Raw genomic sequence first — 26,723 nt, forward strand, 5'->3', positions numbered from 1 at the left:
TCCGAAGCGGAGCGCTTTTTGCTCCCTCCCCGGCCCCTTCTTCCCCGCCTTCCCGTCGATGTGGGAACTGACCCTAACGGTTCAGCTAAAGCCAGGGCTCCCGCCCGCACAACCGAGGGGGAAAGCAGCCTGCCACCCGACACCTGCGCCTGCCCCACCATAGCGCCGGACATGCCCAGAGCTCCCCCCGCCCCCACCACAACTCTTACCTGGGGCGCCGGAGCCAGAACAGCCTCCCTCCCGCCCTCAACAGAAGCGCCGCATACCGCCGGAGCTTCCACCTCCCCCGCAGCTACACGCGCCAGCCGCTGAGGGGCCGGCTTCCTCGTACGGGACCGGCCTCTATCGCTTACCTGGCTCGGGCGTCTCTTCTTCGGCGACGAGCACGCCATTACCGCAGCGACCACGCCAGCAGAAGCCTGGCGCTGGGGCCGCGCCTGAACACCTCCTGCCAGCAAATCCATGCGACCTGCCTCCGCTAGCAGACGCATCGCCTCGACAACCCGTGAATCCTCCATTGGAAAGAGGCAAAGACAATAAGCCTAAATAATAAAGCCTAATAAACTGTCTCACAATAAACACACAGTACCCACTGACAAAAAACGCTAACAGTCCTCCTAGCCACCAGGTCACCAAACCTAAAATGGTGGCTAGGAGGCGGGGACACAGGAATTTATAATTGGGCTGGCCAGTCCTACTAGGCCAGCCCAAATCCAGAACATTCTAGTAGCTACTGTCCATAAAAAAACCCTCGCAGCCCTCCCAAACCGCCCGGGGGAGGAGACCTCCCTTCGGTCAGCTCCCTCCCCCAAGCCCCCCTTGACCTGTGCAAGTGCAACCAAACGAACGTTTCAGGAGGAGGAGGTGCCTGTGCACAGCGCGCAGCATTATGCACTGTCTCCTCCTCCGCCGTGTCTGCGCGCCTCTCTAGAGTGCTGATGTATTTTCCGCATGCGCATTGGGCAATTAAAACTGCGCATGTGACTGCAGCATCACGAGTGACGAGAGGAGCAGAGGTGCGTACTTCTAATCTTGACCGGAGCAGGCATAATTTAATTATTCTACTGGCTAGCCCGCCGACGTAGCCCCCCTGTGTCTGCCACCACCAACAGCAGGTGAGTTTTTCCGGCTCCAAATCAATTAATGATTCGTCTTCTTCATGGTTGTGGCACTGGCACAAACAGTTGGCGGGCGTCCAGCCTCGCGCATTGGTGGTGGTGGTCTGGAGACTCCGGTTACCATATATGCACAGCACAGCTCTGTGTGCACATGGTGAGGCCTCACGCCTGCTAGCGCCTGTTCAGCCAGGCCCATGCTTCAATGAGCTACCCAATCCTGAGTTGAGAGCACAACTCAGCCTCCGTATATGCACAGCTCTGTGTGTACATGTTGAGCCCTCTCGCCTGCTAGAGGCCCCCTCAGCCTGAGTTGTGCGCTCAGCTCAGGAATGGGTAGCTCATTAAAGCTAGGGCCAGGCTGAACAGGCACTAGCAGGTGAGAGGCCTCAGCATGTGCACACAGAGCTGTGCATATACGGAGGGGGCCCGGGTGTATTAAATTGAAGGAAAATGTAAAGCTATTTATTCAGAGAAAACATAAAACCAACACGTAAAGGCAAACTTGGTCCAGTTCAGGAACGCATTGCACCATTTAATATTAAGTTATTCTCCATTAATAAAACTCGGCATTGATTGCAATCATTACCTTTTTGGTAGTAGTATGTGTCAGGTACACAATGCAAACACAGGTCGGCTGTATTAATAGGGGAGTGTCTTGGGATGTATGGCTTTCGGATGGCCATCGGTTGATGTTGTGCTTAGAGGCAGATTTTCCCATAGCGTTACTTCCAGTGTGGAAAGGGTAGTCCTTTCGCCTTGTAGAAATATTAAGCCGAAGTATGATGGTGAGTGTAGGCTACTTCCAGATTAGAAGCCTAAATTAAACCGGTTAGACAGACATACTAGGCAGATGGCATAAAACAACCTGTCAATGACACCAGAAGATGTACATTTAACATGGGTAACCTTCGGTGAAGAAATGGAGATTCTGGTACTAGTTTGCGGTTGCCTTAGCTGAAGTAATCCACATGGCAAATTTTGTACATTTCTGTAGACTGCAGGGAAGATGGAAGAAAAGTTCAAATTATAAACCGTTTACATAGTGTACTGTTGCAGGAGCAAAGCCATTACTCCAGGGCCATGAAGCAAAAATAGCTTGTTCTTTTAATTATTCAGACGCATTTTCCCTATTATTAGTCAAGGTAGCCTGGAAGGCCAGAAGCCTTAAAGTCAAAAATCCTGATGTCATTTTTAATTCTTTGAACAAACAACTGTTAATTACCTTCTTAAAATCTGCTTTGCTGCTTAGGTGCAGGAGGAGCAGAGCACAATAGAAGTTGATTCTCGGCTACTGAAACCTTTAATCCAGGTAGTGGCTGGGCCCCTCAGCCTGATTTGTGTGCTCTCACAGGATTCTTGTGAGAGGCTGAGCGCACAACTCAGGCTGAGGGGCCCGGGTCCCCTCCGTATATGCACAGCTCTGTATTTAAATGCTGATGATGACAGGACCGTCGCGAGTTCAGACAATAAATCAATAATGTGTAATTATGATGATGAATCAATCATCATCATGCTGTGCGCATGGTGCGGGCGACTAGGCCGGCAGTCCGCGATTAAAGTAGGAGAACTGAACTAAGCTAATGCAGCAGGCTGGATGGCTGCTTTGTTCGTTCTCCTACTTTAACCACGGCCTAGGCATGGATGATGGATTGGATTAATATTAGTGATCAGAAATTGATGTAACTTTGAGGGATTGGGCATGGAATCTGTAGGCTGCACCGAGCTATTTTTGCTCTTATTTCGAGAAACTATTCAGTGAGATGAAGACACACTTTATTGTTGTAAATCACAGGCAGAGAGAGAAAGGCCATCATTGTAGTACAACTGTACACGGCGGTTCATCCTGCAAACCTGACCCCATGGTGTCCATTGAAATTGCCATATCATGTGCCTTAGTGATAACTCCTAACAGTGAAATCTACTTATTTGTGACTAATAACCCAGTTGTGTTTAAACTTTGGAGGTAATCGTATGATCACACATTTGTTTTCACTTTGAGGAACAAAGAAAAGTGAGGTTGACAAACATGATGTATAAAAAGTTGTCTCTTCCTTTGGATCTGCTGCAGTTTACAACAAGTTTTGAAGTGCTGACTCGGAGGCGTCCAGGTTTGGTCCAGGAAGGCTGGATCCTTGGCTGGTGTTGGGATAAGCACAGACTGTGTAATGAGTTTCATTTCAGACTCGGTGGATGTGCATTTATCTCATCAATAACCTTAAAACATCTCTATGACTAAGGACCTTTTGGTTTAAGTGTTGCCTGCCGTCAATAATGGGACGTACAGGTAACACAGTCGTGCTCTGTGTGGCATGCATGTTGCCCCATAGGTGGCTGAAGCGGAGCCAGTCGGGGGTGGAGAGCCTACTTGAGTGTGGCTAGCAATGACTTCGTTTGGCGAACCGATCATGCAGAGAATGAGAAGGCTACTGTGATTGCTGCCCCAGCCTCTCGGGACTGCAGGGAGGAGGGGGAGGGAGGGGCGGCTGGGGCCATCGAATGTAAATTACAGGCCCAATTATACAAAATATTTAGATGTTTACTCCTCTCAAAATCAGAATGGTTGTATTAAAAATGCAGAAATGGCTGCTGTGTGTTATTGTCGAAAATTATACATTCTTTAATGTTCAACAATTAAACTCAGAAGCCACATAAACGTGATTTGCCTGAGTAGTTCAACCAGTCGGGAAGAAAGATGCTTTTGCGACCAGATACTGCCCTTGCGACACTGGGTCTGGTTTGATCCGTGCAGATATCATGAGCATTACCATACGGTGGGTGTAATAATGGCAGGCCAGGCTTAGACCTTCTGGTGTTTCACTGCGTAGAATGGGTGGGGAATGAGAGAGAGGGAGTAATGTGTCTTTGTTAGTGTGTGAGAGCGAGACAGAGGTGCAAATCTGTGTTTGTGTGTGTGTGACAGCGAGCCAAAGTATGTATGTATTTACATGGGTGCAAAAGCCATGATGTTTCTGTCCATATGTTTGAGTGTGAAGCAGAAACACGCATACACAATGGGGGTGTGTGTTTGCAAGCGAGTGCGTGTGTGCGTGAGAGAGAAGATTAAGGGGAGACTGTGTGTGTGAGAGAGAAACAGAGAGAAACACAATTTTTTTTTTATTCTTGGCTAGGGGGCTACTTTACCTCTGTAAATACCCTTATATGTCAACTCCCACATTCTGCCTAAGGTGGTATTGAAAAGTGTGGCCATACCCTTAAAATAGTGCAGCACATGAACCTACAAGCAGTGTTTTTTTATTGTTAGACACGGTTACATTAAACGCTTCGACAGCCACAGTCCCCAAATATGAATTGTATGTGTGTGGGTCTTCCTGGGAGGTCGTGTCACTAGACAATGCACACACTGAAGGAGTGAAAGCGATCAGAGAATGTTTACTTACCTGGTGCACTCCATGAGACTGCATGCAGTGTTCACCATTTTGAAATGAAAACGTTTAGCAGCCAGATATGCCCCCAAACATGCAGTCATGGCTTGTCACTTCAAAGCAGCTCAACATATGTACTTACTTATCCTTGCTTCTAGAACAACTATGCCATAACTGAGTGGCCAGGCATGTGATTGCCCATGTATGTAGTCTTTGTGACTTGTCTTATTTGCTGTGGGTACCCGTTTCTATCAGAGAAACCACAAAATGTTACTGACTAGCAGGCATATGGGCGAGAGAACTGCCTTCCTAGCAATTCCAGCGCCCCGCCTACACATTCTAACTTCTACCTGCTGCAAGTGCTTTTTTTGCTGAGAATGCCGCCCAACCAAACTCCTAGTGAAAGAGCACACTGGGGGAAGGGGTGGAGGGGGAGCTCATTCGCTCTGCCTGCTATATCTATAGAAGCACACGTGCCCTTGGAATGCAGGGGACATGCCCTGCTACAGGCTGGCAGGTCTGCCGTCACGCGCATCTGCTTGGCACATGGTACTGTGGACGCATTCAAAGGTGTAAACTGTACACAAGCACCCTCGCTCCTGCCAGTACAAATCCCTGTGCCAGGGACTCTGCCCACTACAGAAGATGGCTTGAAATGCTGAACCTCCAGCCTGCGAGAGATCTAACTGACCCATCCACCTTTCGATGTCTGTAATTGTTGCACGGGAGGAGGGGGGCACTCTCTCCCTGCCGCACCTCTGATTGAACCTCGTGCATGTAATGAACACCCCAGCGTGCCCCGTCCTTACTGCAGGGGTGAGCCTGTTTTTGCCAATTCACTCTGATCTCACGAGGCACACAAGTCAAACTGTGATCGTTTTGGCAATTCCGACAATATAAAATAAAAGCTTTTGTATTTTTCCTTTTTTTTTTTTTGCATTGTGAGCACACCTCCTTTTAAATGTGCCTTTTCACAGAGTGGCTACCTGACTGTAAATCCAGCAGGTACAAGCAAATCTCTTTAAGAAGGGGAGGATCCCGCTATTACCACATTGCCACTAATTAATGTCTGAAATGCCTCGCGCAAGAGTAGTAAAGCAAGATCTGGGCTTGCCGTTGTGTTCAACCAGGATTTCTCTGTGATGCTGACGTGACCTCAATTGCCTATTATCACAGGTGCATTACATATCTTATTAAAGGTGGCTCGGTGGCTCCAAGCTTCAGCAAGGCCACACCGGATACACCCATCACACAATAACGCACTAGCTGGAGTTTGTGAGCCCAGGGTTGTGCTAAATCCAGTGTATAAAACATCTGTATGGTCTAGAGCACCTTATTCGTATTTATAGCAGCTATATATTTCCTCGTCATATGAATGCATTTTAATGTCGGCATTCCTGAAATATTCAAAACCTAAAACACAAAAAAAGAACTATGTTTTGGAAGGCCCACCTCTTATATTTCGTAGCACTGCCCCTGGACAGCATGAAAAAATCTCATCATCGGTTTATTTTGATCGCAAGTTTCATCTACATTCAGAGGGAGAAACCAGAAAAAGGCAAGGACAAAAGGGTCAGAGACATAGAGAAGGGACTGAGTGAAACAAAAAGCAAAAATCGAGGTGGAAGAGAGATGAAAGGAAGAAGAAAAGACAAATGTGGACAGAAAAGGGAACAGTGTGACTCACTGTATCCCTCCCTCCCTCTCTATCCCTCTCTTTCTCCCACTCTCTCTCTGTCTCTTTCTCCCTCCCTCCCTCCCACTCTTTCTTTCTCTGGCCCCCTCTCTCTCTTGCTCCCTCCCTCTCTCCCTCTCTCTCTTGCTACCTCCCTCCCTCTCTCTCTCTCCCTCTCTCTCTCTCTCTATCCCTCTCTATTTCTCTATCCCTCTCTCTCGTTCCCTCACACACACTCTATTTATCCCTCTCAATCTCTCTCTATACCTATCACTCTCTCCCTCTCTCTTTCTCCCTCCCTCTATCCCCCCTCTTTATCCCCATATCTCTCTCGGTTCCTCTCTCACTCTCTATCCCTTTCTCCCTATCCTTCCTCTCTCTCCCTCTCTCTCTATCCCTCCCTCGCTCTCTTTTCTATCCCTGTATTTCTCTCCCCCCTCTTTCTCCCCCTGCCTATCTCTCCTCTCTTTCCCTCTATCTCCCCATCCCTCTCTCTCGTCCCTCTCTCTATCGCTCCCTCTCTCTCTTTCCATCCCTCTCCCCATTTGAATATGTAATGAAAAGTGTGCTGTAAAATTCACCATTTTGGTCTGTCATTTTCCACGCGCCGAACGGGGGCTGGTCTGGCAAACTTTGCCAGGGCTGCTTTCAGTTCCCAGTCCGGCCCTGGTCCTGACATGGAATTGATGACTTTATAGATTTCCTCCTTGTTTCCAGGACTGGGAGCATACAACTGAGACCTTGTTTTTAATTTTCTGAACTGAATTGACCCACGAGCAGTAAGTCTTTGATTGAGGGCACTTATAAGACAACTAAAACTTTTTTGTTGTTGCTTAAAGTATTTCTGGAATTTGAATTAATTCGTTCGATTAAAATAAGTTAAAATAAATTGGCGGTCTCTCTTGTACTTTTCTATTGCATTGCATTTCGAAGATAGATGAATCTATATGTATAACCTTTTGCTTGATGTATTATTACATGTGCTTTGAAGAGTTGTTATGTTTAGTTTGAGTGGGGACTCTTTCGCACTTAAACTTCCCACATGCTGTGTGTTTTGGTTTCCGGAAAAAGTGCCCTCATCACAGTAATACAGAGGATTGTTCCCAGGTCGAATTGGTGAATTCCCTCCTATTAAAGTTTGGTAAGGCCGAGAAGACCTTAATGTTGCAAGCTATAAAATTGTTTTTGGCCTCTCCTCTGTACATACATGATGTTGACTGTTCCTACTTTAGATCTTTGAATTGGCATTTGTGGGGAGTGGTAGTGGGACGTTAAATCAAATTGAGTTTTTCAGAATACAAGGAGTGTTGTGATTTTGAATTCCACTTGCTGGTCCTCGTTTTTCTCCCTCACCTTTTTGTTTTCCCTCCGCATTCACCTCCAGTGAGAAAGTTGAAAGAGATTCGATATAGAATGAAGTGTGGCATTAAAAAAACAATGAGAATCGGAGTCGGTGAATTGTGTGTTAAAAATGTAGTAGTGACCATCACAAAGTCATGTTTTCATGCAAATTTGTTTAACAAGAATGAGTAAAACAATTATTGCATTGTGGCATGGGCCTGATACTATCAAAGAGGCGAATACCAATACTTTGGATGCAGGATAGGTGAGTAGGATCTGTGATGTGAACATGTGAAAGAATGGCAGCTTGCTGAAGGTGTGTGTATGATGTCATTTCAATATAATTACTAAACTGGAAGAAGATCTGAGTGCATGGAGAGAAATCTTTAGACCCTTGACATATCAGACTTAGGCAGAATACTATGAATGAAATGACATGCAAGATAACAATCCTGTTTCTCACTGCTGTATTGCTCATAGTCCCAGCATGTTGGACACGAAGCCTCACCTATTCTTTACTGCTTACCATCAGCTGATAAGATATTAGTGTGAATATATCAGGAGCCTCCACAGATACAGGTCTGCCCTTCATTAAGGTACATTGTGTAAAGTGGCTCACCAGTCACCCTATTCGCTTTCGTATTCATCGCTGTTTGAGCGTAGTATAAAAGCTAGAGATTGTAAGTACAACATCCTTGCAAATAGCAATTATTTCCAATAGCTGGACATAGATAGGTAGCACATCACACACTCTTGACCCAATCACAGACTCAACCTAAACGCCCGAAGACTGGATGTGCCCAGGATAGGTAAATATACTCTCAGGAGGCCCAAGTGAGGAAACCGAAGTAGAATCCCTTCACAGATAATTCCTGTGGTGACAGGAGACCCTGTGACTGTGGTGGAGGAAAGTGTGCTGCTGCAGCAAAGTAGCTGAGGATACTGGCTTTGGGATAAATGTTTAGGGATAGTCCAACTGCCATGCTGATGAGCTGCGAATGCTTTCACAGCAGAAGTTGCTACTTAATGATTGCCAGTTAATGTGTAGTAGGTAATGACATGATCGCTTCAGGTCTGTCTTTTTTTGTAAGGACACAGGTAAGAAATTCAAATTCCATGTGTAAAATGTCATTCTGCTTCTATGGAAGATCTTGAAAGGCATTTTGAACACCAGTGTGTCTTTCCTCTATAGAAGGGTTTTCAAACGTCTTCATGCTGTATCCCTGTTAAAAAAAAATCCTCACCCCCCCCCCCCCCCCTCCGCCTCAATTGTTTCTCACTTATTCTGCTAAATTATCAATGCTTAAATATGTCTAAACATATTTAAACATTACAGTTAAGCTCTGTTACTTCTTTTTAGGTCTCGCCTGTCGATGCGCATGCGCATCGAGCAAGCGAGACTATGGGGGCTTATCCACTCTTTATCCACTGCAAGGAATCGTGGCGATTCCTTGCAGTGCCCGTGACTTTTAAGCTCAATGCGCATGCGCATTGAGCTTAAAAGCGCGTGCACGTCCGTCTTGTTTTACCCGCTCCGCCCCCTCCCCTTCCCGCTGTGTACCATTTCTCCTCCCCCCTCCCCTCTCCTCCGTCCGTCTTGTTTGTTTAATTTAACCCGCTCCGCCCCCTCCCCTTCCCGCCGTGTCGCATTTCTCCTCCCCCCTCCCCTCTCTTCCCTCCGTCTCGTTTGTTTAATTTAACCCGCTCCGCCCCCTCCCCTTCCCGCCGTGTCGCATTTCTCCTCCCCCCTCCCCTCTCTTCCCTCCGTCTCGTTTGTTTAATTTAACCCGCTCCGCCCCCTCCCCTTCCCGCCGTGTCGCATTTCTCCTCCCCCCTCCCCTCTCTTCCCTCCGTCTCGTTTGTTTATTTTACCCGCTCCGCCCCCTCCCGAGTTAGCCCACTGCTCTCTTCCCAGCTCTGAAGATCATCCTCGGCAAAAGAGCCGCCGACCCGCAGCCAGCATCAATGCTGTACAGACCTAGGACTATGCTGGTAAGTACTGGCCTCCGGTGCAAATGCTTGTTAAATTTCTAATAAATAGCATCCGAAATATGTGTTTTTGTGAAAAATTGCAGCTTCTAGACCACGAGAGGATGAATTGTTTGTTTAGCAAGCGCTTTCACTTTTGAATTACAGAGCTGGGAGTGGCAGAGCTGACTGCTGAGCATAAGAAGTGAGATCTCGCCTTCTTTTCATTAACACAGGATTCACGTCAGAAACACCCCCTCACCTCCACTCCCATCCCTTGCCTCACGTCTCCCAGCACTGCAAGTACGGCTAGGGCTCGGTCCCCTTCCTGTTGTGCTCATCCTGATGCTTAGCTCCACTGCCTGCACACACCCTCCACCATGTTGCTTTTACTTTAACCCACACGCTGACCCTCGTGTTGTTTCTATATCCCCCCCCCCACCCCCCCCCCCGAACAATGCTGTAAATAATAAAAGGAAACCGTGATCTAAATTAACCTTTTGGCTGCAAGGCATTGCGTTATTTAATCCTTTATTTCATTACAGCTAAATTGTCATGTTCATAAAACCGGAACCTCGACCCCATAACGAGCCAAGCTTCCATCATGTGGGTTCTGCCTCCCTCTAAACGCGATGTGGTGTTTCAGCCCGATCTGCAGTCTTTGGAACTCGGGAACCCGGTTCCAATCTCAGTTTTGGCTCAAACTCTTGAGATTCTGGGCAAATCCCCTAATTTCCTGATGCCTTGAACAATGCATGTGGCCTAGTGTAATGTAACTCTCGCTTACGCAAAGTGCTCTGATCCCTTCTGATCGAATTCACGCTATATTCTACAAACTGCAGAAGACTGCACTAAGGGGTAAAAAAAAAAAAACAAAGCCTCAACATAAGAAAACACGAATAAACACTCGTTGACTGGCCGATTTGTACACAGTGGACCCAGGAAATCGGGACAAATCACAGCTTCCCTACTTAAATTTATAATTTTCAACAGATATTTTGTGTCAGAAACTCCTCCTTTTCCTGCATTAGGTGGAGCCACGCACGTCCAGTGAGAGCCTTCCTGTTGCGCCCTCCCTGCCAATCCTTTCCTTGTCGCAGCCCCCCATGTCCCCCCGTCTCAGCAGCTTGAGCTACGGCAGCAACTTTAAATACTTGCCACACAAGTAGGAAGAGCAGGCCGCATTCCTCCCCCTCACCCCCTCACCCTCACTCACTCACCCTCACCCCCTCACTCACCCTCACTCTCACTCATCCTCACTCAACCACCCTCAACCTCACTCACCCTCAACCCCTCACACTCACTCACCCTCAACCCCTCACCCTCACTCACTCACCCTCAACCCCTCACCCTCAAACCCTCACCCTCACTCACCCACCCTCAACCCCTCACCCTCACTCACCCTCAACCCCTCACTCACTCACCCTCACTCACCCTCAACCCCTCCCCCTCGACCCCTCCCCCTCAACCCCTCACCCTCACTCACCCTCCCTCACCCTCAACCCCTCACCCTCAAACCCTCACTCACCCTCAACCCCTCACCCTCACTCACTCACCCTCAACCCCTCACCCTCAACCTCAACCCCTCACTCACCCTCACTCACCCTCACTCAGCCTCAACTACTCCCCCTCACCCTCACTCACCCAAAACCCCTCACTCACCCTCACCCTCACCCTCACTCACCCTCAACACCTCACTCACCCTCACCCTCACTCACCTTCACTCACCCTCAACACCTCACCCTCAACCTCAACCCCTCACCCTCACTCACCCTCACTCACCCTCAACCCCTCACCCTCACTCACCCTCACTCACCCTCACCCACCCTCACTCACCCTCACCCTCACTCACCCTCACCCTCACACAGTGCAATAGTTCTCAGACCATTTCAGTTAGAGCTTTTAGAAATGTTTATGGCTTTTTTTATTTGTAATACTTTAGCATTGGCTACAGGAAACGAAAATGCTAAACATTTACAAAAAAACCCCATAAACAATTCTAAAAACACTAACTCTAATGGTGCGAGACCTATTGCATTTCCAATGCTTGTTACACGTGCTCCCAGTCACGATGTAAATGACAAAAGTTGTTAGTGATGACCCATTACAAAGTGGCTTACTGAAGCTCATGTTTTTAACACTTAAAACAACGCATGATGCTTCCCTTGACCAGAGACAGGCACCCCCCTGAGATCACTTAATGCCTCCATAGGGGGGCCAGACCCCAGTTTGAAGACCTCTGCTCTATCTAAGGAAAGGTTTGCATGAAATGGCAAATGGCTTGCTGCTATGGAAAAGAAAGGGTAAGTTACTGTAGTGTGTTTGTTTTTGATGGATTATCCAGAAAAGTCCCTTTGTAAGCTCACTGTGGTGACTGCAGCTCTTTCATCAGCACTCTCCAGTCCTCCCTGCACTGGCTAGCCATCTCTCAGATTTTGACTTGGCCGTAGGTGGGCTGGGTTGATTGATAGGCAAATCATTTGAAGGTTGCTACCGTAGATATGCTCTCCTTACATGACACACTCTTTTTCAGATCTACACGCACTGTCAGAAAAGCTTATATATGTTCTAATTATTTAGCTTTCATCTACTGCAGCATAGACAAGAGAAAATATTTTTTAGTTTTTGGGAAATTTTAGCTTGTCTTTTTTTTCTCTCCACAGCTCACTATCCCTGTGGAGAAGAAAATGGCTGATCACCCTGACCGCCCTCAGTGCCTCTCTGTGTATATGTCCAGCATGACCGCCACTAACACCCGCCATGTCACACACTGTAGCTGCACAGACCTCCAGTCTCTTTTCCGACATTTTGCTGCATGTGAATTCTTCCATGCCACTTTTTCTCGTTTTCCTAAATCAACGGATAGTTTTGGGCTGCTGCACAACCTCTTTATGCGCCACGCCTACCCAGTAGACCCAGGCCTTGGAAATGACAGGGGCACCATACATGAAGCTTTGAAGATCCGGGCCTCCGCAGATCTGTGGTCTGTTAACTTTTCTGAAATTTCGCTGCAGTTTGAGGGTTCTGAAAGTTCCAAGGGCAAACCTCTCTGCTTCATTGCGGCCTTTCCCTTATCTATTTGGGCGTGCCTTCCTAACCGATACAAGCAGGTGCAAGAGTCCAGACAGCTCTTGAAAACCTCATCAACCCCTATAAGGCCTTCACTCAGCTACCAATCCTCAGTCACTAGCACGGATGGAGAAACTCAGATTGGTCAAAGGTCAAAGTCAGAACAGAACTTTCAAAAGGTTTTCTCAAATCCACAGGAAGGAGAACTGTCTCGAGGCAGCAGTGGCAGCTTGACAGAAACCAAGGAACTGGAGGCGTCTGCAGATGTTCATATCCTAATGCACTCTACAGCTCATGTAAAGATCAGGTTGACCCATTATCAATATCTGGTGCTGCTTAGAATGAAGGAGGAGTTACAGGAACTGCAGGAATTGCTGACCGAGGACACTCAGACGCTGATGGGCCCTTCTACTCAGCTCCAGACCTCTTGCATGGGTGTCCTCTTCAGCAGCGCAGAGATCGCCCTACTACTACCCCCTGTCCTGAATTCTGAACCTGAGCACCACTCTGCAGACTCTGAAACCACTAGTTTTGTAGAGTCTGAGCTCTCCCATTCTGAGAGCAGGGAGGCCCTTGCCTCCGATTCAAAAGGATCAAAATGGGATGGCTCTCTGGATGTGGCTGCTAACCACATAGAGGGTAGTGACTTGGGGCCCTTGGATGGTAAGACAGAAATTGTTGACAGCGGGGTGCTGCTGAATTCCCACAGTACGGATACTAATGCTGATCTCTGCACTGAGGGTTTAGGGGTGCTTGATGAGGCTCATGAAGCCGTGGAGGGCTTCCAGACGAAACGGTGTGACCCGACTAGCAGTCCCTCTATGGCACTGCAGCCTCTTAACAGCAGGGACCCATCAATGAGTGTGCAGGATATCATCTCAATGAAAAACTTGGAGGCAGAACTGACAAGTGCTCTGAACATAACCAAAGATGCCACTAAGGAAGCAATAAGCGTGACTATGGATCTCACCAAGGAGGCAGTTTCCCTCACGAAGGATGTCTTAAGCTTCAGCAAGGGAAGGATGAGCTCCTTACAGAAGCTTCATTCCAGGTATGTCAGGAATGGGTCTATCAGAAGTGAGCAGAGTGTGAGTGCCACCATGAAGCTCCGTCTGTTGCATGATTGATGAGGAGATTCCTATTGTGTAGTATGGCAAGTGAGGGCCTTCAGGTTGGCCTTCAGGTAGGCCAAGTAATACACACAGGATAGTGCTAGTGTGTGAGCGCAAGCAGCGTCGTTTAAGGCTAGTGGTTGTGTGAGACAGCATAGTGGTTCTTTTGGATAGAGGACTGGGAGAGAGCCATTTTGGCTTGAAGTAGTACTTGGCCCAATCTTAGAATCAATATAGCAATTGTCATACATCCTTGCTCATTTTTCAAATAATGCTTTGCCTGTAACAGTTTGATCTTTGTCATACGTAACACGTTACATCATCTAGCTTTCCAAGTTGGCTCTTTCTATTGTCCTACTACCTTGTGCATGATAGGAGTCTGCTTAGAAATGACAGAAATGCTTATTTTTCTCAGCACTTATTAACAAACCCTCTTCTTAGCTAACTCTCTGTACTCTGGAATGTTTTAATAACTCTGAATTACTCTCACTAGCTTTTTATGTCTGTTCTACAATTGGGGTGATGATGATGTGTATATATAAGGAGAAGCAAGGAGGGTATGCTTTTGAAGAACATGGGCTGGCTAATTTAAATCATGAACCGTTTAAATTCAGAGATGGCCCTGGCACTTCTGAACAACTTTCATATTCTCTCCTCACAACCCAGAACCAGCTTGTCATTTTCCTCCGTCCCCAATTTCACCTGAAAAAGACAAGACCTCTGTCTTTCTCCACTGGCCCGCATTCTCCACTCATTCCTTGAGCCTGCATTTTAACTTTGTTCCCCACCCTCACCAAATGGTGTTTCCTACTCTTTTTTTTTTTTAAATTAATATATACTTTTGTGTTAAACAGGGAACATGCTAATTTATTCAGGGAAGAACTATAAGGTAATGTGATCCTTATGAGGCTTTACTTCATCAGGCAGTACAGTATGTTTCAGTCACTAGGTGTGTAATTATAATATTCCCATTCTGAAGGGATGCTTGGGAAGCTAGGCCTGTACATTAACAAGATGTGAAAGTAATTTGACACTGAAAAGGGACTTCTATTAAGTGGAAAGTATGTGTGGTGTAAGGAACATAGATTAAAGTGATGCATTTAATATTCATATTAAACAGCAAAAAAGTAACGATATAGGTATGGCTCCATGATAATTGGCAGCGACACCTGGACATTGATTCTACCAGAAGATTGGACTCTATTTTTCATATTAGCTATTTGCTTACCAAGTTGGATGTGTGCCATAAGCAGCCAACCTGTGACATGCATGCACCTCGCCATGTAAAGAGCAATAGTTTAGAGTGTCTTCGTTATTTGCTTATTCAAACAGGAGAGTATGCTTGATAATGTGAATGCATATTAAGCGTACAAATTACGCATACATGATTGAACTGTCTAAGAAATTTAGTTTTGCCTTGTATTTTGTCAATTGAGCAAATAACTCTGAGGTGCATTACTCAATAGTCTTTGAAGGTTGAATGTGGCACATATTGTGTGTGTACTTGTTTTTTGTGTATAGGCCTGTATGATGCCAAAGTACCTATAGTTGAAGCCCAAAGCATTACAACAGTTGGTTTAAACATGCAGCGGTTTAGTGTGTTCACAGTAGTAGGAGCTATTTTATTTATACGTGTTTTCCAAGGACATTGTATGGATTAAATATGTTTGCTTACTTGCAAGATATTAATAGCTGCAATTTTGAAAGTTGGCCAATTGAATCAATCTTTCATGTGCATACATTTTCTGAAAAGGTGTGTTTTGCAGTGTGATTTATTCCTCCATCTAGTGGTTGCATCCGGAATTGTCTCCTCTTTTTTTATTCGCTCTGGCGTCATCAACACATTGGTGGCTTGTACACCCCTCTGTTATGTCAGAGGCACCCCCCCCCCCCCCAAGTCCTTGTGTGTGGTCGTCCTCTTCAGGTGGTTCTTTTATGCTGTTGGGTTCGGACGCAAGATAACGCTCTCATGAGAGCATACCAAGTACATTTCAAAAGAGGGCAGTGAAACATTAAAATAGTGGGGGGTTTCAACTCAAAAGTAATACAGATTGTCTGGGGCCTAAAAAAAAAAAATCCAAAGAATACTGGGGAAACCATTGAAAAGCAAGTATGTCATTATAACTTTGACCACAGGTTCATAGAAAGCACCCCTGGGGTGTTTGTTGTCCTTAGATGTTGACAATACCCCTTTAGATTCTGCCCAAACTGCTACCACAAACTTGTCCGAAAGGACAAGCAAAAAGTGTGCTATTCTTGCTTTCCCAAGGATTTTATTTACGAGGGTTGCAAGGCCTGCGAAGTATTCTCCCTGAGAACCTTTCAGGTAAGGGAGAAGCAGAGGTGGACCGACTACTCAATGATGTAGTCAGAGACCAAGCAGGACTTCCTCAAGCAGCTTGGACAGTCATCCGTCGAGGAGATGCCCAAGGATGCCATACGAGCACAGGACTAGGAAACTGACGTCAAAGGGCCTATGCCAACCTCAGGAGCAATGAAACACCGAAAAAGAGTCAAAAGACACTAAACATTTCAAGAGACGAACTCCAGAAGGGGCCATAGTCAGAACAGCTATGGAGCCCGGAACATTTGGATTGGTAGTCAATAAATGCACCCATGATATTGAAACAACCGGCATCCGATATGGAAACACATGTCCAAAGAGCACCACAGGTCAAAGCACAGTCTCCCCTTGGGTAAACCTTCTATACTTGATTCCACTCCAAAGAGGTGATAAAAGAGGGACACAAATTGAAACAACTAGAACTCTTTGACCCTGAAAAGGAAGACTCTGGGTTAGAAGGAAGATACAGAGACTCAAGCCAAAGCTACTACAAGTGAAGGAGTTTGACGACTCCATAAAAAAATGAAGAACAAGAGGAAGAGCTGTTCTACAAGGAGCAGGAAATAATTTGAGCAACTAGTGTTGAAAAGTCTTCAGAAGAGACTTGAGAAGACCTCAAAGCAGACTCTTCAGAGGAGAGCATAGATTCATACTCATCTAGCCTTTCACCACCAGATAGCATCTCTATGTATTACGCTGCCATCAAAAAAGCAGCAGACTCGTACAGAATATAACTGACGGCAGATCAGATTCTTGCTTCCTACTAGAAACCCTGGGCCCTGCAAAGAAGAGGAGCCGCTACCAACCTATTTTGCCCAGCATCATGGATCAAAGAAGAAGCCCTGTAAGGTGGTCACACCCCGGGTGGACAATAAATACAGGCACTTTACACAAATACAGACCTGCATTACAATCAATGCTTCAGTAGACTCCATTATAGTTTGCACAGCCTGCAAAAGAGCCAGTGCACCAGCATCCACAGGCCCCCCACTGGAGAAGGAGAGCAAGAGGATTAAGACAGTTAGGAAAGAATTGAGAGATTACAATTCTCTCCTGAATAGGTATATACACCAGCACTGGGAGGGGATGGAAGAGCTAATGTAACACCTCCCTGAGCAATTTAAGAAAAAGACGAAAGCTGTCATTCAAAAAAGCAAGACAATAGTGAACATGTGAGAAATTGGTCCTTGATGCATCAGACACAACCAGCAGGCAGTTGTGCATGGACACAACACTCTGAAGACATGCATGAATGAAAGCCTCTGACTTCAAACAAAAAGTACAATCCTCCATCATTAGCATTCCATTCACTGAGGTGGCACTATTTGGAACTGCTCCAGATGAATCCCTACAGCTGATGAAAAGGGACAAGGCAGGTGGGGCCCTATAAGATAGGGGCTCATTCAAGTTGGGTTTGACACCCAGCAGTAGTCTAACTGGCGTAGAGAGTTTTCAACCAGCCACACAACTAAGCCAAGGTTTGCTCAGTCAACAGGAATGCCATAGTATCCACTGCTATTCCAGAGACAGTCCTTTCGGGACATAGCTGCAAGGAAAGGCCAAACCACAACACATGCAGTGCCCTCAAGAAAGTGATTGCGTAAAGGAGGCCTCTGGTATCAAACATGTGGGGGGCAGTCTAGGAGGGTTCCTCCAGGAGCGAAGCAAGATCATCTCCCCAAATGGGTGCTAAACTTAATTCAGCACAATACAACATAGAACCACGGAATATCCCACCAAGCCAAATGAAAGGGCTTCCAAAGGACAATAACTGACACCCCTGCAACAGGGGATAAAGGAGTTAGTGTACAAAGAAGTCTGAGGACATTCAAAAGAAGGAAATAATCGAGGAGCGTATTCAGTATACCTCCTCATCCCCAAAAATATTTGACTTTTAGACCAAACATAAACATCAGATTTCTAAACAAATTAATAAAAACACAAGGGTTCAGAATGACAACACTGCAGAGGGTCATACAGAGGATGGTGAAAGGAGACTACATGGTGACCATAGAGTTCAACATCGCCTATTTCGATATCCTGATGAACACAAAGCACAAAAAGTATCTCTGTTTTGTGGTCAACAACTCACATGATCGCTTCAGGGTAATGCTGTTTGTGATCCATCTGTGCCCACAGTTTTCATAAAGTGCCTTGCAGTTGTGGCGGCTCATCGGAGAAGGCAGGGTATACATGTCCATTCCTACCTAAACAACTGGTTGGTAAGGACGACCTCATGACCGAAATGCAAAGAGAACATACAGGACATGAAGCAAAACTTAACAGGCTGGATTTTTCTTTAAAGATGGAGAAATTCTTCGCTGCATCCCCAAGAGAGAAAGTCTTTGAGCATGGTGAAGGAGAGGTACCTCCCCATACAGAAGAGTCTTTTCCCAATCTCTTTTTATTGAAGAAGAAAACGTGTTAGCCACAGCTGAGAATAAAATTATACAGTGCATGCGACAATCACAATCTTTTCTGTTTTTTTGGTCAACCCAATCATACAGCACTGTTTTACAACTCAGTTGTACAGAAGAGAGCCTTGACATTGAGGGAGTAAACTCACCTCTACCCGAAGGGACTTTCTCGGACAGCGAGAACTGTGATGAGGCTGCTGGGCATGATGGTGTCCTGTATACTCCTGATCTCACATGCCTGATCCCACATGCTAGACATCACAAGACCAATCCAGGAATTATTGTAAACAAAATGGCCACAGACAATGAATGGATGACTAGGAGGATCTAGTGGTTGTCACAGGAAACATGCAGAGTGAGATTCAGTAGTGGAAAGAAGAGAACATGACTGTGGGCAACCATGTCAAACCGCCTTCACCATCTCTGATCGTCACAAAAGACACATCCTATACAGTATGGATTGCGCATATGAGGAAACTGCATATAAGGACCAATAGAACCCACAGGAGGCAGTGAAGCACATACATGTCCTAGAATTGAAGACTTTTTCTAGTGCTAAAAGCCTTCTACAAATACCAACAGACAGTATAACAGTGTCCTACCTATATAAACAAGGGTGCAAGACTGTTCACACTATCAACATTAGCACAGGGGATATGGAAATACTCTGTACAGACAAATATTACACTGACATCAATACATACATCATGTATACGAAACAGAGGCAGAAAGAAAGATGAATCACACGATTGGGAGCTCAGTCAAGAAGTGGTGCAAACAATCTTCCAGTATTGTGGCACTCCGTCTATCCGCAACACATAACATTCATGATAGCAAAACTTTGCATCGAGGTACCCACACCTGCTGTCCCAAAGGAATGCCCTTTTAATAAATTGGTCAGCGACAATGTAATATGTCTTTTCATCAGTCTTAGTAGTACTTCTTGGGATTAGTAAGTGCCGCAAACAACAGTGTAAAGATATTATTTGCCCCACAGTGGGCCAGACAAGCATGGTTTTCACACCTGATGGAGACAGAGCAGAGTAATGAGGATACTGGCATAAGAGAATCTACTGCTATGCAGGGTGGGAACAAGTGTTTAACTGCGACTTATCCATGGCTCCTGAGTATTTAGAATTTAGCATTGGGGTCTGCCTCAGAGATGCATGGAAATCCTTAAAGTGGCTACTAAAGCAATCACACACAAATGTAATACAGACACATGGAAGGGATTTATCCTTTTATGTACGAAAGAGACAATACACTATTGGACACTATCATTGTAAGATACCTAACACATCTACCCTATGGATCCATCAAGGTACGCCCAGCAACTATAACGACATACAGAAGGGGTAGTGTAGGGAAATGTTTCTTTACCACACCAGTACTCAAAGTCTTTCTAGAAGGGGTAAAGAGACTCGCGTCACCAAAATCATCACCCACTCTAATGCAGACCCTTAACCAGCTACTAACTCAACTAATGAAGTCATGGCCATGCATAAAGCAGGACTCCCATTTCTGACGTTGAAAAGAGCCTTCGTGATAGCCATTACATCACTACGAAGAGCCAGTGAGCAACAGACCTTCACAGTGCAGGAGCCATACTTACACATACACAAGGACAAGGTGGTCATGAGCTCACCCACATTTTCTGCCCTAAGTCACTTCCATGTTATTACCAGGCAGTACAACTGCCAGGTTTATTTCAGCTACCAAAACCTCAGTAGAACGAACCCTAAACACAGAAGTTGTCAGGAAGACTGCCGCAAAAGGTACCATCACAAGGTGGATAGTTGAAACAATCCAAACGTGTTACAAGGAGGCAGGGGTGACACCCCAAATACAAAACCAAGAGTATGCTGAACTAGAACGAAAGGAGCCACATTAGTCAATTAGTGTCGATGTCCACATCTGCATGGCAGCTACCTAGTCATCAGTTCACAATTTCACAAGCCACTACTGCATTGACATACAAACTAACGAAAGGCACAGGCGGGATACAAAGTTCTAAGATATCTATTTAAACCTCACATTCACTTCAGCCCAACATCCAAAGTGGGGTGAATAGCCTTTATAATCTATGCACAGCTCTTGATTACAGAAAAGATTCACACTAAAAAACAAGAAGATTGACTTACCTGTAAGAGCAGATTTGCAGCTTGAAGACTTTACTTGATTCACATGCAACCTTCTCGCTCCCTATAGAAAAGGTGAGAGTAAGCAAGAGGTCAATAAATCGTATAACAACAAAAGCTGTTAATTCCACAAACATTAGAGGTCACCAGAAGGGCAAAAAACGATCTGAAGATGGCAACCACATTCGGAGACATTGGGGTGTGTCTGATGCCACAGAGGGATGGACAAATCACCAAACAGCTGATAAAGCCAGAGAGAAAAACAAGCATTTGCAATGAAATAGGTCTCGTATTTGCGAGAGTTTGAGAGTTTGACAATGCCTTTTATTTATCAGTTTTGATAATAACACATATATAAAAGGCATTGTCATTTACAATGCAAATAGCTCAAACTCTTGTAATTGCGAGACCTTTTGCATTTCAAAGAAGCGGCCGCCAGTGTCCCGGTCTGCTTGAAAGTGAAAGCACGCATGGTGCTCTGAATATTGCAGGAAAGCATGTCATGCCTGCAGTGGTTGAAACTCATTAAAGAAAACAGTGCTTACAGACTAAATAAGACGTAGCATGTAACAAACTAAGTAAAAGGGCCAGTCCTCATGGGCGGTTACAAATGAAGACAAGGCGGGACTAAGCAGGGACTAACAAGCCTATTTACAAATCATAAGCCAACATTTTGGAAGGACAATGACACAAGCTAATGACAAATATGGACGGAGAGTGGGCGGGGCTTCAAGGCCATATTCGAATGCAGCACTCCTGGCAGAGCAGTAAAGAAGAAGAGACAATTCCGGCCCAACCACGAGATGTCATAATGATGCATCGCATGTGGATCCAGATAAGTCTTCAAGCTACAAAGCAGGTAAGTTAACCTTTTTAGGTCTCGCCTACGCAGCACGCAAGCGCTGCATAGGAGACCTTTAGCCGTCGTACAGCTTTTTTTCCAAGCACATACTCGTGCTTGTGGCGGCATACACCTTGCGGGAGAACGCAGGGGTGCTGCCACAAGCACGAGTATGTGCTTCGAAAAACAGCAGACTGTGCACGTAGCACTCCCAGGCTCGTGCGCGCTCTCTCCCTCTCTCTCCTTCTCTCCCGCGTTCTGTCTCTCCTGCGCTCTGTCTCTCCCGCGCTCTCTGTCTCAAGTGAATACAAAAATCCTCACACTATCTTTCTACAAAACAAACATTGCCTTGCCCGGTGTTGCTGCAATTTTGAATTTAAAGGGACAAGCCCACCCCTCCAGAAAGCAGCACATTGCTGCTGTATCTACTCCCCCCCCCCCCCCCCCCCCCCCTACCTTACACTTAGGGACTTCCGAGTAGAGAAGAACAAACAGTAGATTATTTATTGTCCCACGTGAGAGAGCTCCATGGATTGGTTATCTTTATTCGCAGAGCATGTGCACATACATGCATGTATCTGCATAACATTAATGTAAGATATCAGAAGAATAGTAAATTACTCTAGTTCTGCTTTTGCAAAACACCTGTAATCAACACGGATAGTCAGAAATATCGAATACGTAGATATTAATGATCTAATATGGACTTATTATCTAATGTACACTAATCTAAAAACCATTTTCCAGGAAGTACACATTAAACCCTGCATTTATAGTTTGTAGAACGTGTGAATCTCGCCTTCAATAATTTAATAATACTTCCTCTCCATTCACAGAAAGCTACAGCATTGCAGTCAAAATTTGAAGGTAGATCTTTGTAATGCAAGGCTGTCAGGTGTGACACAGCCAGCCCTGGCTTTCTATTTATAAGCATGTTGCATTATGGGAGTTGCAGTTTCATTTTAACAGTAGTTCAAGATAGTTACGAAGCCTAAACTAAAGTGTCATGCACAACAAGGTTCCCCCCCATCTCCCCCCTTTACCCCCACTTATGAACAAGACATATGCACATGCTCTTCTGTATTTTAGGGACACCTCTGCCATAAGTGATGAGTGTTGAGGGAGATGTGCACGAACTTCAGGTCAAACAGTGGTCGCTGTATTAATTTCACCGGAAGCCGTTGGATGTTAGACAATGGCTCCAAGTTTGTAAAATTAACTTCATATACCTATTGGTAAAGACAGATGGTTATTGCCAAATTCATATCCAGTACATGCTTCCATTTATGATCGTTTTTTGAGAAAATGCAAAGCCAAAAATCTAGAAAGCTTACTGGGTAAATGCTCCTGCTGCTGTAGACATCTGTGCATAACTTGTGAGGCACGTGTTTTTTAAGAATGTCAAAAGGGCCTAATCATTTGTCTAAAGGCATCAGAAGAGTGTGACTGTTGCAGCCGCTGAACAATACTTACATAAGCACTAAGAATGCATGTTTTGATTATGTGGCCAACTTATACAAATGCCTTATATTTAAATTAGGAAGATTTGAATGGACTGGGCTAGTAAATACAATGAAATGAAAAATGTACTTCGAAAAAAAGAGGAATGGATACGGTTGGAGATTATTGCAACGCTTGTACATTATTTAGAATGTCTGACTCCCATTTTCAATCCAAGTGACCAGTTTTTCAGTTTATCCACCCAGCCTCCAAAAACATGTTATCACTTTTTCAATAACGTAGTTAAGGTTAAATAGGCTCAGTGCGATCACCACTAAGAAATCTTAAATGTCAGACTGCTTGTTACTTTAGGGGATGTGACTTAACAATTACACAGTGCTAGTCCAGAGACTCTCCCCAACCGGCCCACTCAGCACTACTGTTCTGACACATTCACAGCCCTCAGTATGTGTAATGCTTGCCTTAGGTGGAGGGAGCACCATGCCGCACTACATTTGAAGAACTAAAACTAGCTATAAGCAAGCATTGGCATAGCCAATAGTTCTCGCCTTTGGGACCTTATAAGTGTTTAGTTATCCAGCACAATATCCTTGGTGCAACAACATCAAGTGTTGCATGGCTAAACACTTATAAGGTCCCGAAGGCGAGACCTATTGGCTATGCCAATGCTTGTTGTGTTTTACTGCAGAAGCACAGCCAGCGTAATAGGTAAACTTGGTGTATACAGCCTACATTCATACATTGTTTTGCGGACCAAAGGGGTGCCATTTAACCCTTTGGCAGCACCCTTATTTGGAAAACAATATTCAATGATGCCATGCACAACCTATGGGTTCTCAAAGTAAACAAGTTGTTGCGTGCTCCTAAAGTATCACTCTCCAATCCTTTGAAGTGTTGTACGAAATAAACCAAATAAGCATCTCCTAACTAGGGGATGTCCCTTAGTGCACAGCCATCTGGCCAAAATGGGCATACAATGTTCAAATCCAATGACAGTACCAATCCAAAAAGGATGTAGTTTGATTAAACTTTATTAAAGTATGTTTTTCTTGCTTTGTTGTATTCTTTCTCCAATCTGATAAACCATCTCAGATGTGTTTTCTTTTTCAAAAAATGCTTTTTTCATTCAACATAAAACATTCCCGATGCATTTCGGGCAACTAAGTGCCCTTCTTCAGGGTACTCATCTGTGGATGAAATCAAACAATATGTTATGTTATGTTATAACTACTTATATAGCGCTCAGCTGCCCCAGCAAAGGGGCGTCCCGGCGCATTACAGCAGCAAATAGGAAAAAACAGCTATAGAGGTTCAGTAAGACAAATACCAGGAGAATGATTCTTTTTTGGGAGGGAAGAGATGAGTTTTAACTGCCTTCCTGAAGGACAGTAGGTTATTCAGTGCTCGGATGTGGATCGGAAGTGAATTCCACAGTTTTGCTGCCAAATAGCGGAAGGAACGACCCCCCGCTCTACAGCGTTTAAAACGAGGCACCATGACCAAGTGCTGCCCCATGGAGCGCAAAGGGCGAGACAGGACTTATGGAATCAGCAGGTTGTCGAGGATTTTAGGAGTGGCCAGCTTCAGGATTTTAAAGGACAGACACAACGTCTTAAATTTAATCCTTTGTGCCACCGGGAGCCAGTGAAGCTTCCGGATGGTATTGGTGGCAGAGCAGAACCTCGGAAGGCCGACTAGGGTCCTGGCAGCTGCGTTCTGAATATGCTGCATCCGGATGATTTCGGCTTGATTAGCCCCTAAAAGTAGGGTGCTGGCGTAATCCAGATGAGAAAGAATGGTGGACTGAACTATCAGCTGCCTAGTGGATGCGTCAAAGAATTTTAAAATCGGTTTAATGCCACGTAGGATGCCAAAACAAGTGGCCGCAACTTTTTTAGTATGGCCGCAGAAACTGAGCGAGGGGTCTATCCATACCCCCAAGTTCTTAACCTCATTTCTGGGTACAGGGGTATTACCTAAGACAGTGAGCCACCACTGGTCACCCTATAGCTCGGTGTTCTTACCGACTATCAGGACCTCGCTCTTATTAGCGTTCAACTGTAGGTAGTTAGACGTCATCCAGTCTGCCACAGCAGCAAGCCCATTTTTGAACTTGAGGGCATCCTGATTTGAGCCATCCGAAAGTGCAACCACTAGCTGCGTGTCGTCAGCATATGAGACCATAGTAAGGTCCCATTGCCTGGCGACAGCAGCCAGTGGCTGAACATAGAGATTGAACAGTGTAGGGCTTAATGCCGAGCCCTGGGGGACTCCCTGCTCAATCGGATGTGCTTGAGACAGGAAGGGAGGAGTAGAGGCATTGTTTGCGTTGTTGACCTATGTTTTGCTTATGTACCTGGATTACTCATCCTGTAAGTGATGTCATGCAATATGTATGGGTATGTATTGTTTGTGTTTCTTATTTGAAATGCCAATAAAACATTTTTTTTTTTAAAAAGGGAGGAGTAGACACACGGAAGGATCTTCCTGTCAAGAATGATCTGAACCATTCGAGGGCCAGGTCAGAGATCCCTACCTCCTCCAGGCGGCGAAGCAGGACCTCATGCGAAACCGTATCAAAGGCGGCACTGAGATCCAAAAGGATCAGAGCCGTCGTTTGACCGGAATCAAGCATGGTTCGCAGATGTTCCGCCATTGCAAGGAGGGCAGTCTCCGTGCTATGGCCAGCGCGGAAGCCATGCTGAGTGGCATCTAGAATGTTATTAGCATGTAAAAAGTTGGTAAGTATGCTATTAGCATGGGCTTCGGCAGCCTTTGCCACCCAGGGGAGGAGAGAGATAGGTCGATAGTTCTCAGGCTTAGTCGGGTCCAGAGTAGGTTTTTCGAGGAAGGGGGTAACCCAGGCCTGTTTCCACTTAGCAGGCACTATGGCAGATGTTAAAGAGGCATTGATTAACTGACACAGAGGTGTCAGACAGAGCGACGAAGATTCTCTGATTTGAGCAGGCTTAAGCGGATCGGCAGGGGAGCCGGATTTAATTTTTACAAGTAATTTACTCAATTCTTCGATGGAGATCTCTGGGAGAAGGTTGAGGCGTGGCCCCAGCCTGGGACTAGGGGAGGTGTACGTGCGGGATGAGGTCGTGGCAGGAAATGACCGGTAGATAGCCCGTACTTTTTCCAAGAAAAAGGAGGCTAGTTCTTCACAATTAAATTCTGAATAGTTTGTCGGCGCCGAGACTTTCTTAGCACTAAGATCTTTAAGGACTTTGAAAATAAATTGGGTTGGGACTAAGTCTGATCTCATTAGCATAATATGCTGCTCGCGTTTTACAGATGGCTCTATGATAGACTTTTAATTCTGCCAGGTACAGCACTTTTTTCCCTGGGTCATAGTCTTTTCTCCAATCACTCTCAATTTTTTTGCATGTTTTCCTCAGTAGTGTCAGGGTAACGTTGTACCAGGGGCTAGGTTCCTGGGAGCGGCACGTGCTCCAGGTTGTTGGGATAAGAGAGTCGAGTGCCCGGGTAATCCAGGCACAGAATAAGTCGTAATCTGTCTCTACATTGTAGAAGGGGCCTGGGGGGTCTTCTCTAAGGAGATGGTGGAAATCCTCAAGTTTGAGTTTCCTCCAAGGACGCTTAAAAACAACTCGTTCTGTATTTTTATGAAGTTGTTCTGAAATGGGAAGGGACAATTCAACCATCAGGTGGTCAGACCAGGCCACCGGGGTAGGGATAGTCACCGTTGCCGTCTCCAGGTTCGTAAATATGGGATCTAACAGATGGCCACCCACGTGGGTGGGGCTAGTGACCATTTGGTGGAGTTGAAATGCCCCTAGATCAGCAAGCAAGCTGCTGATAATCTGGACCTGGATACGGTCGAAATTTAGAG

General features: G+C 45.6%; 1 protein-coding gene across 3 annotated transcripts in view; it reads left to right on the forward strand.

Moving 5' to 3' along the window:
* Positions 1-26,723, forward strand: part of BLTP3A (bridge-like lipid transfer protein family member 3A) — a 571,303-nt gene that overhangs the window by 389,980 nt on the left and 154,600 nt on the right. For all 3 annotated transcript variants that reach the window (XM_078644270.1, XM_078644271.1, XM_078644272.1), the window contains exon 14: positions 12,149-13,605. In XM_078644270.1, coding sequence (XP_078500396.1) covers positions 12,149-13,605 — 1,457 coding nt within the window. The remainder of the gene's footprint in view (positions 1-12,148; positions 13,606-26,723) is intronic.

The sequence above is a fragment of the Lissotriton helveticus genome, chromosome 5_1 (genome assembly GCF_964261635.1).
Source record: "Lissotriton helveticus chromosome 5_1, aLisHel1.1, whole genome shotgun sequence".
Lineage (NCBI taxonomy): Eukaryota > Metazoa > Chordata > Amphibia > Caudata > Salamandridae > Lissotriton > Lissotriton helveticus.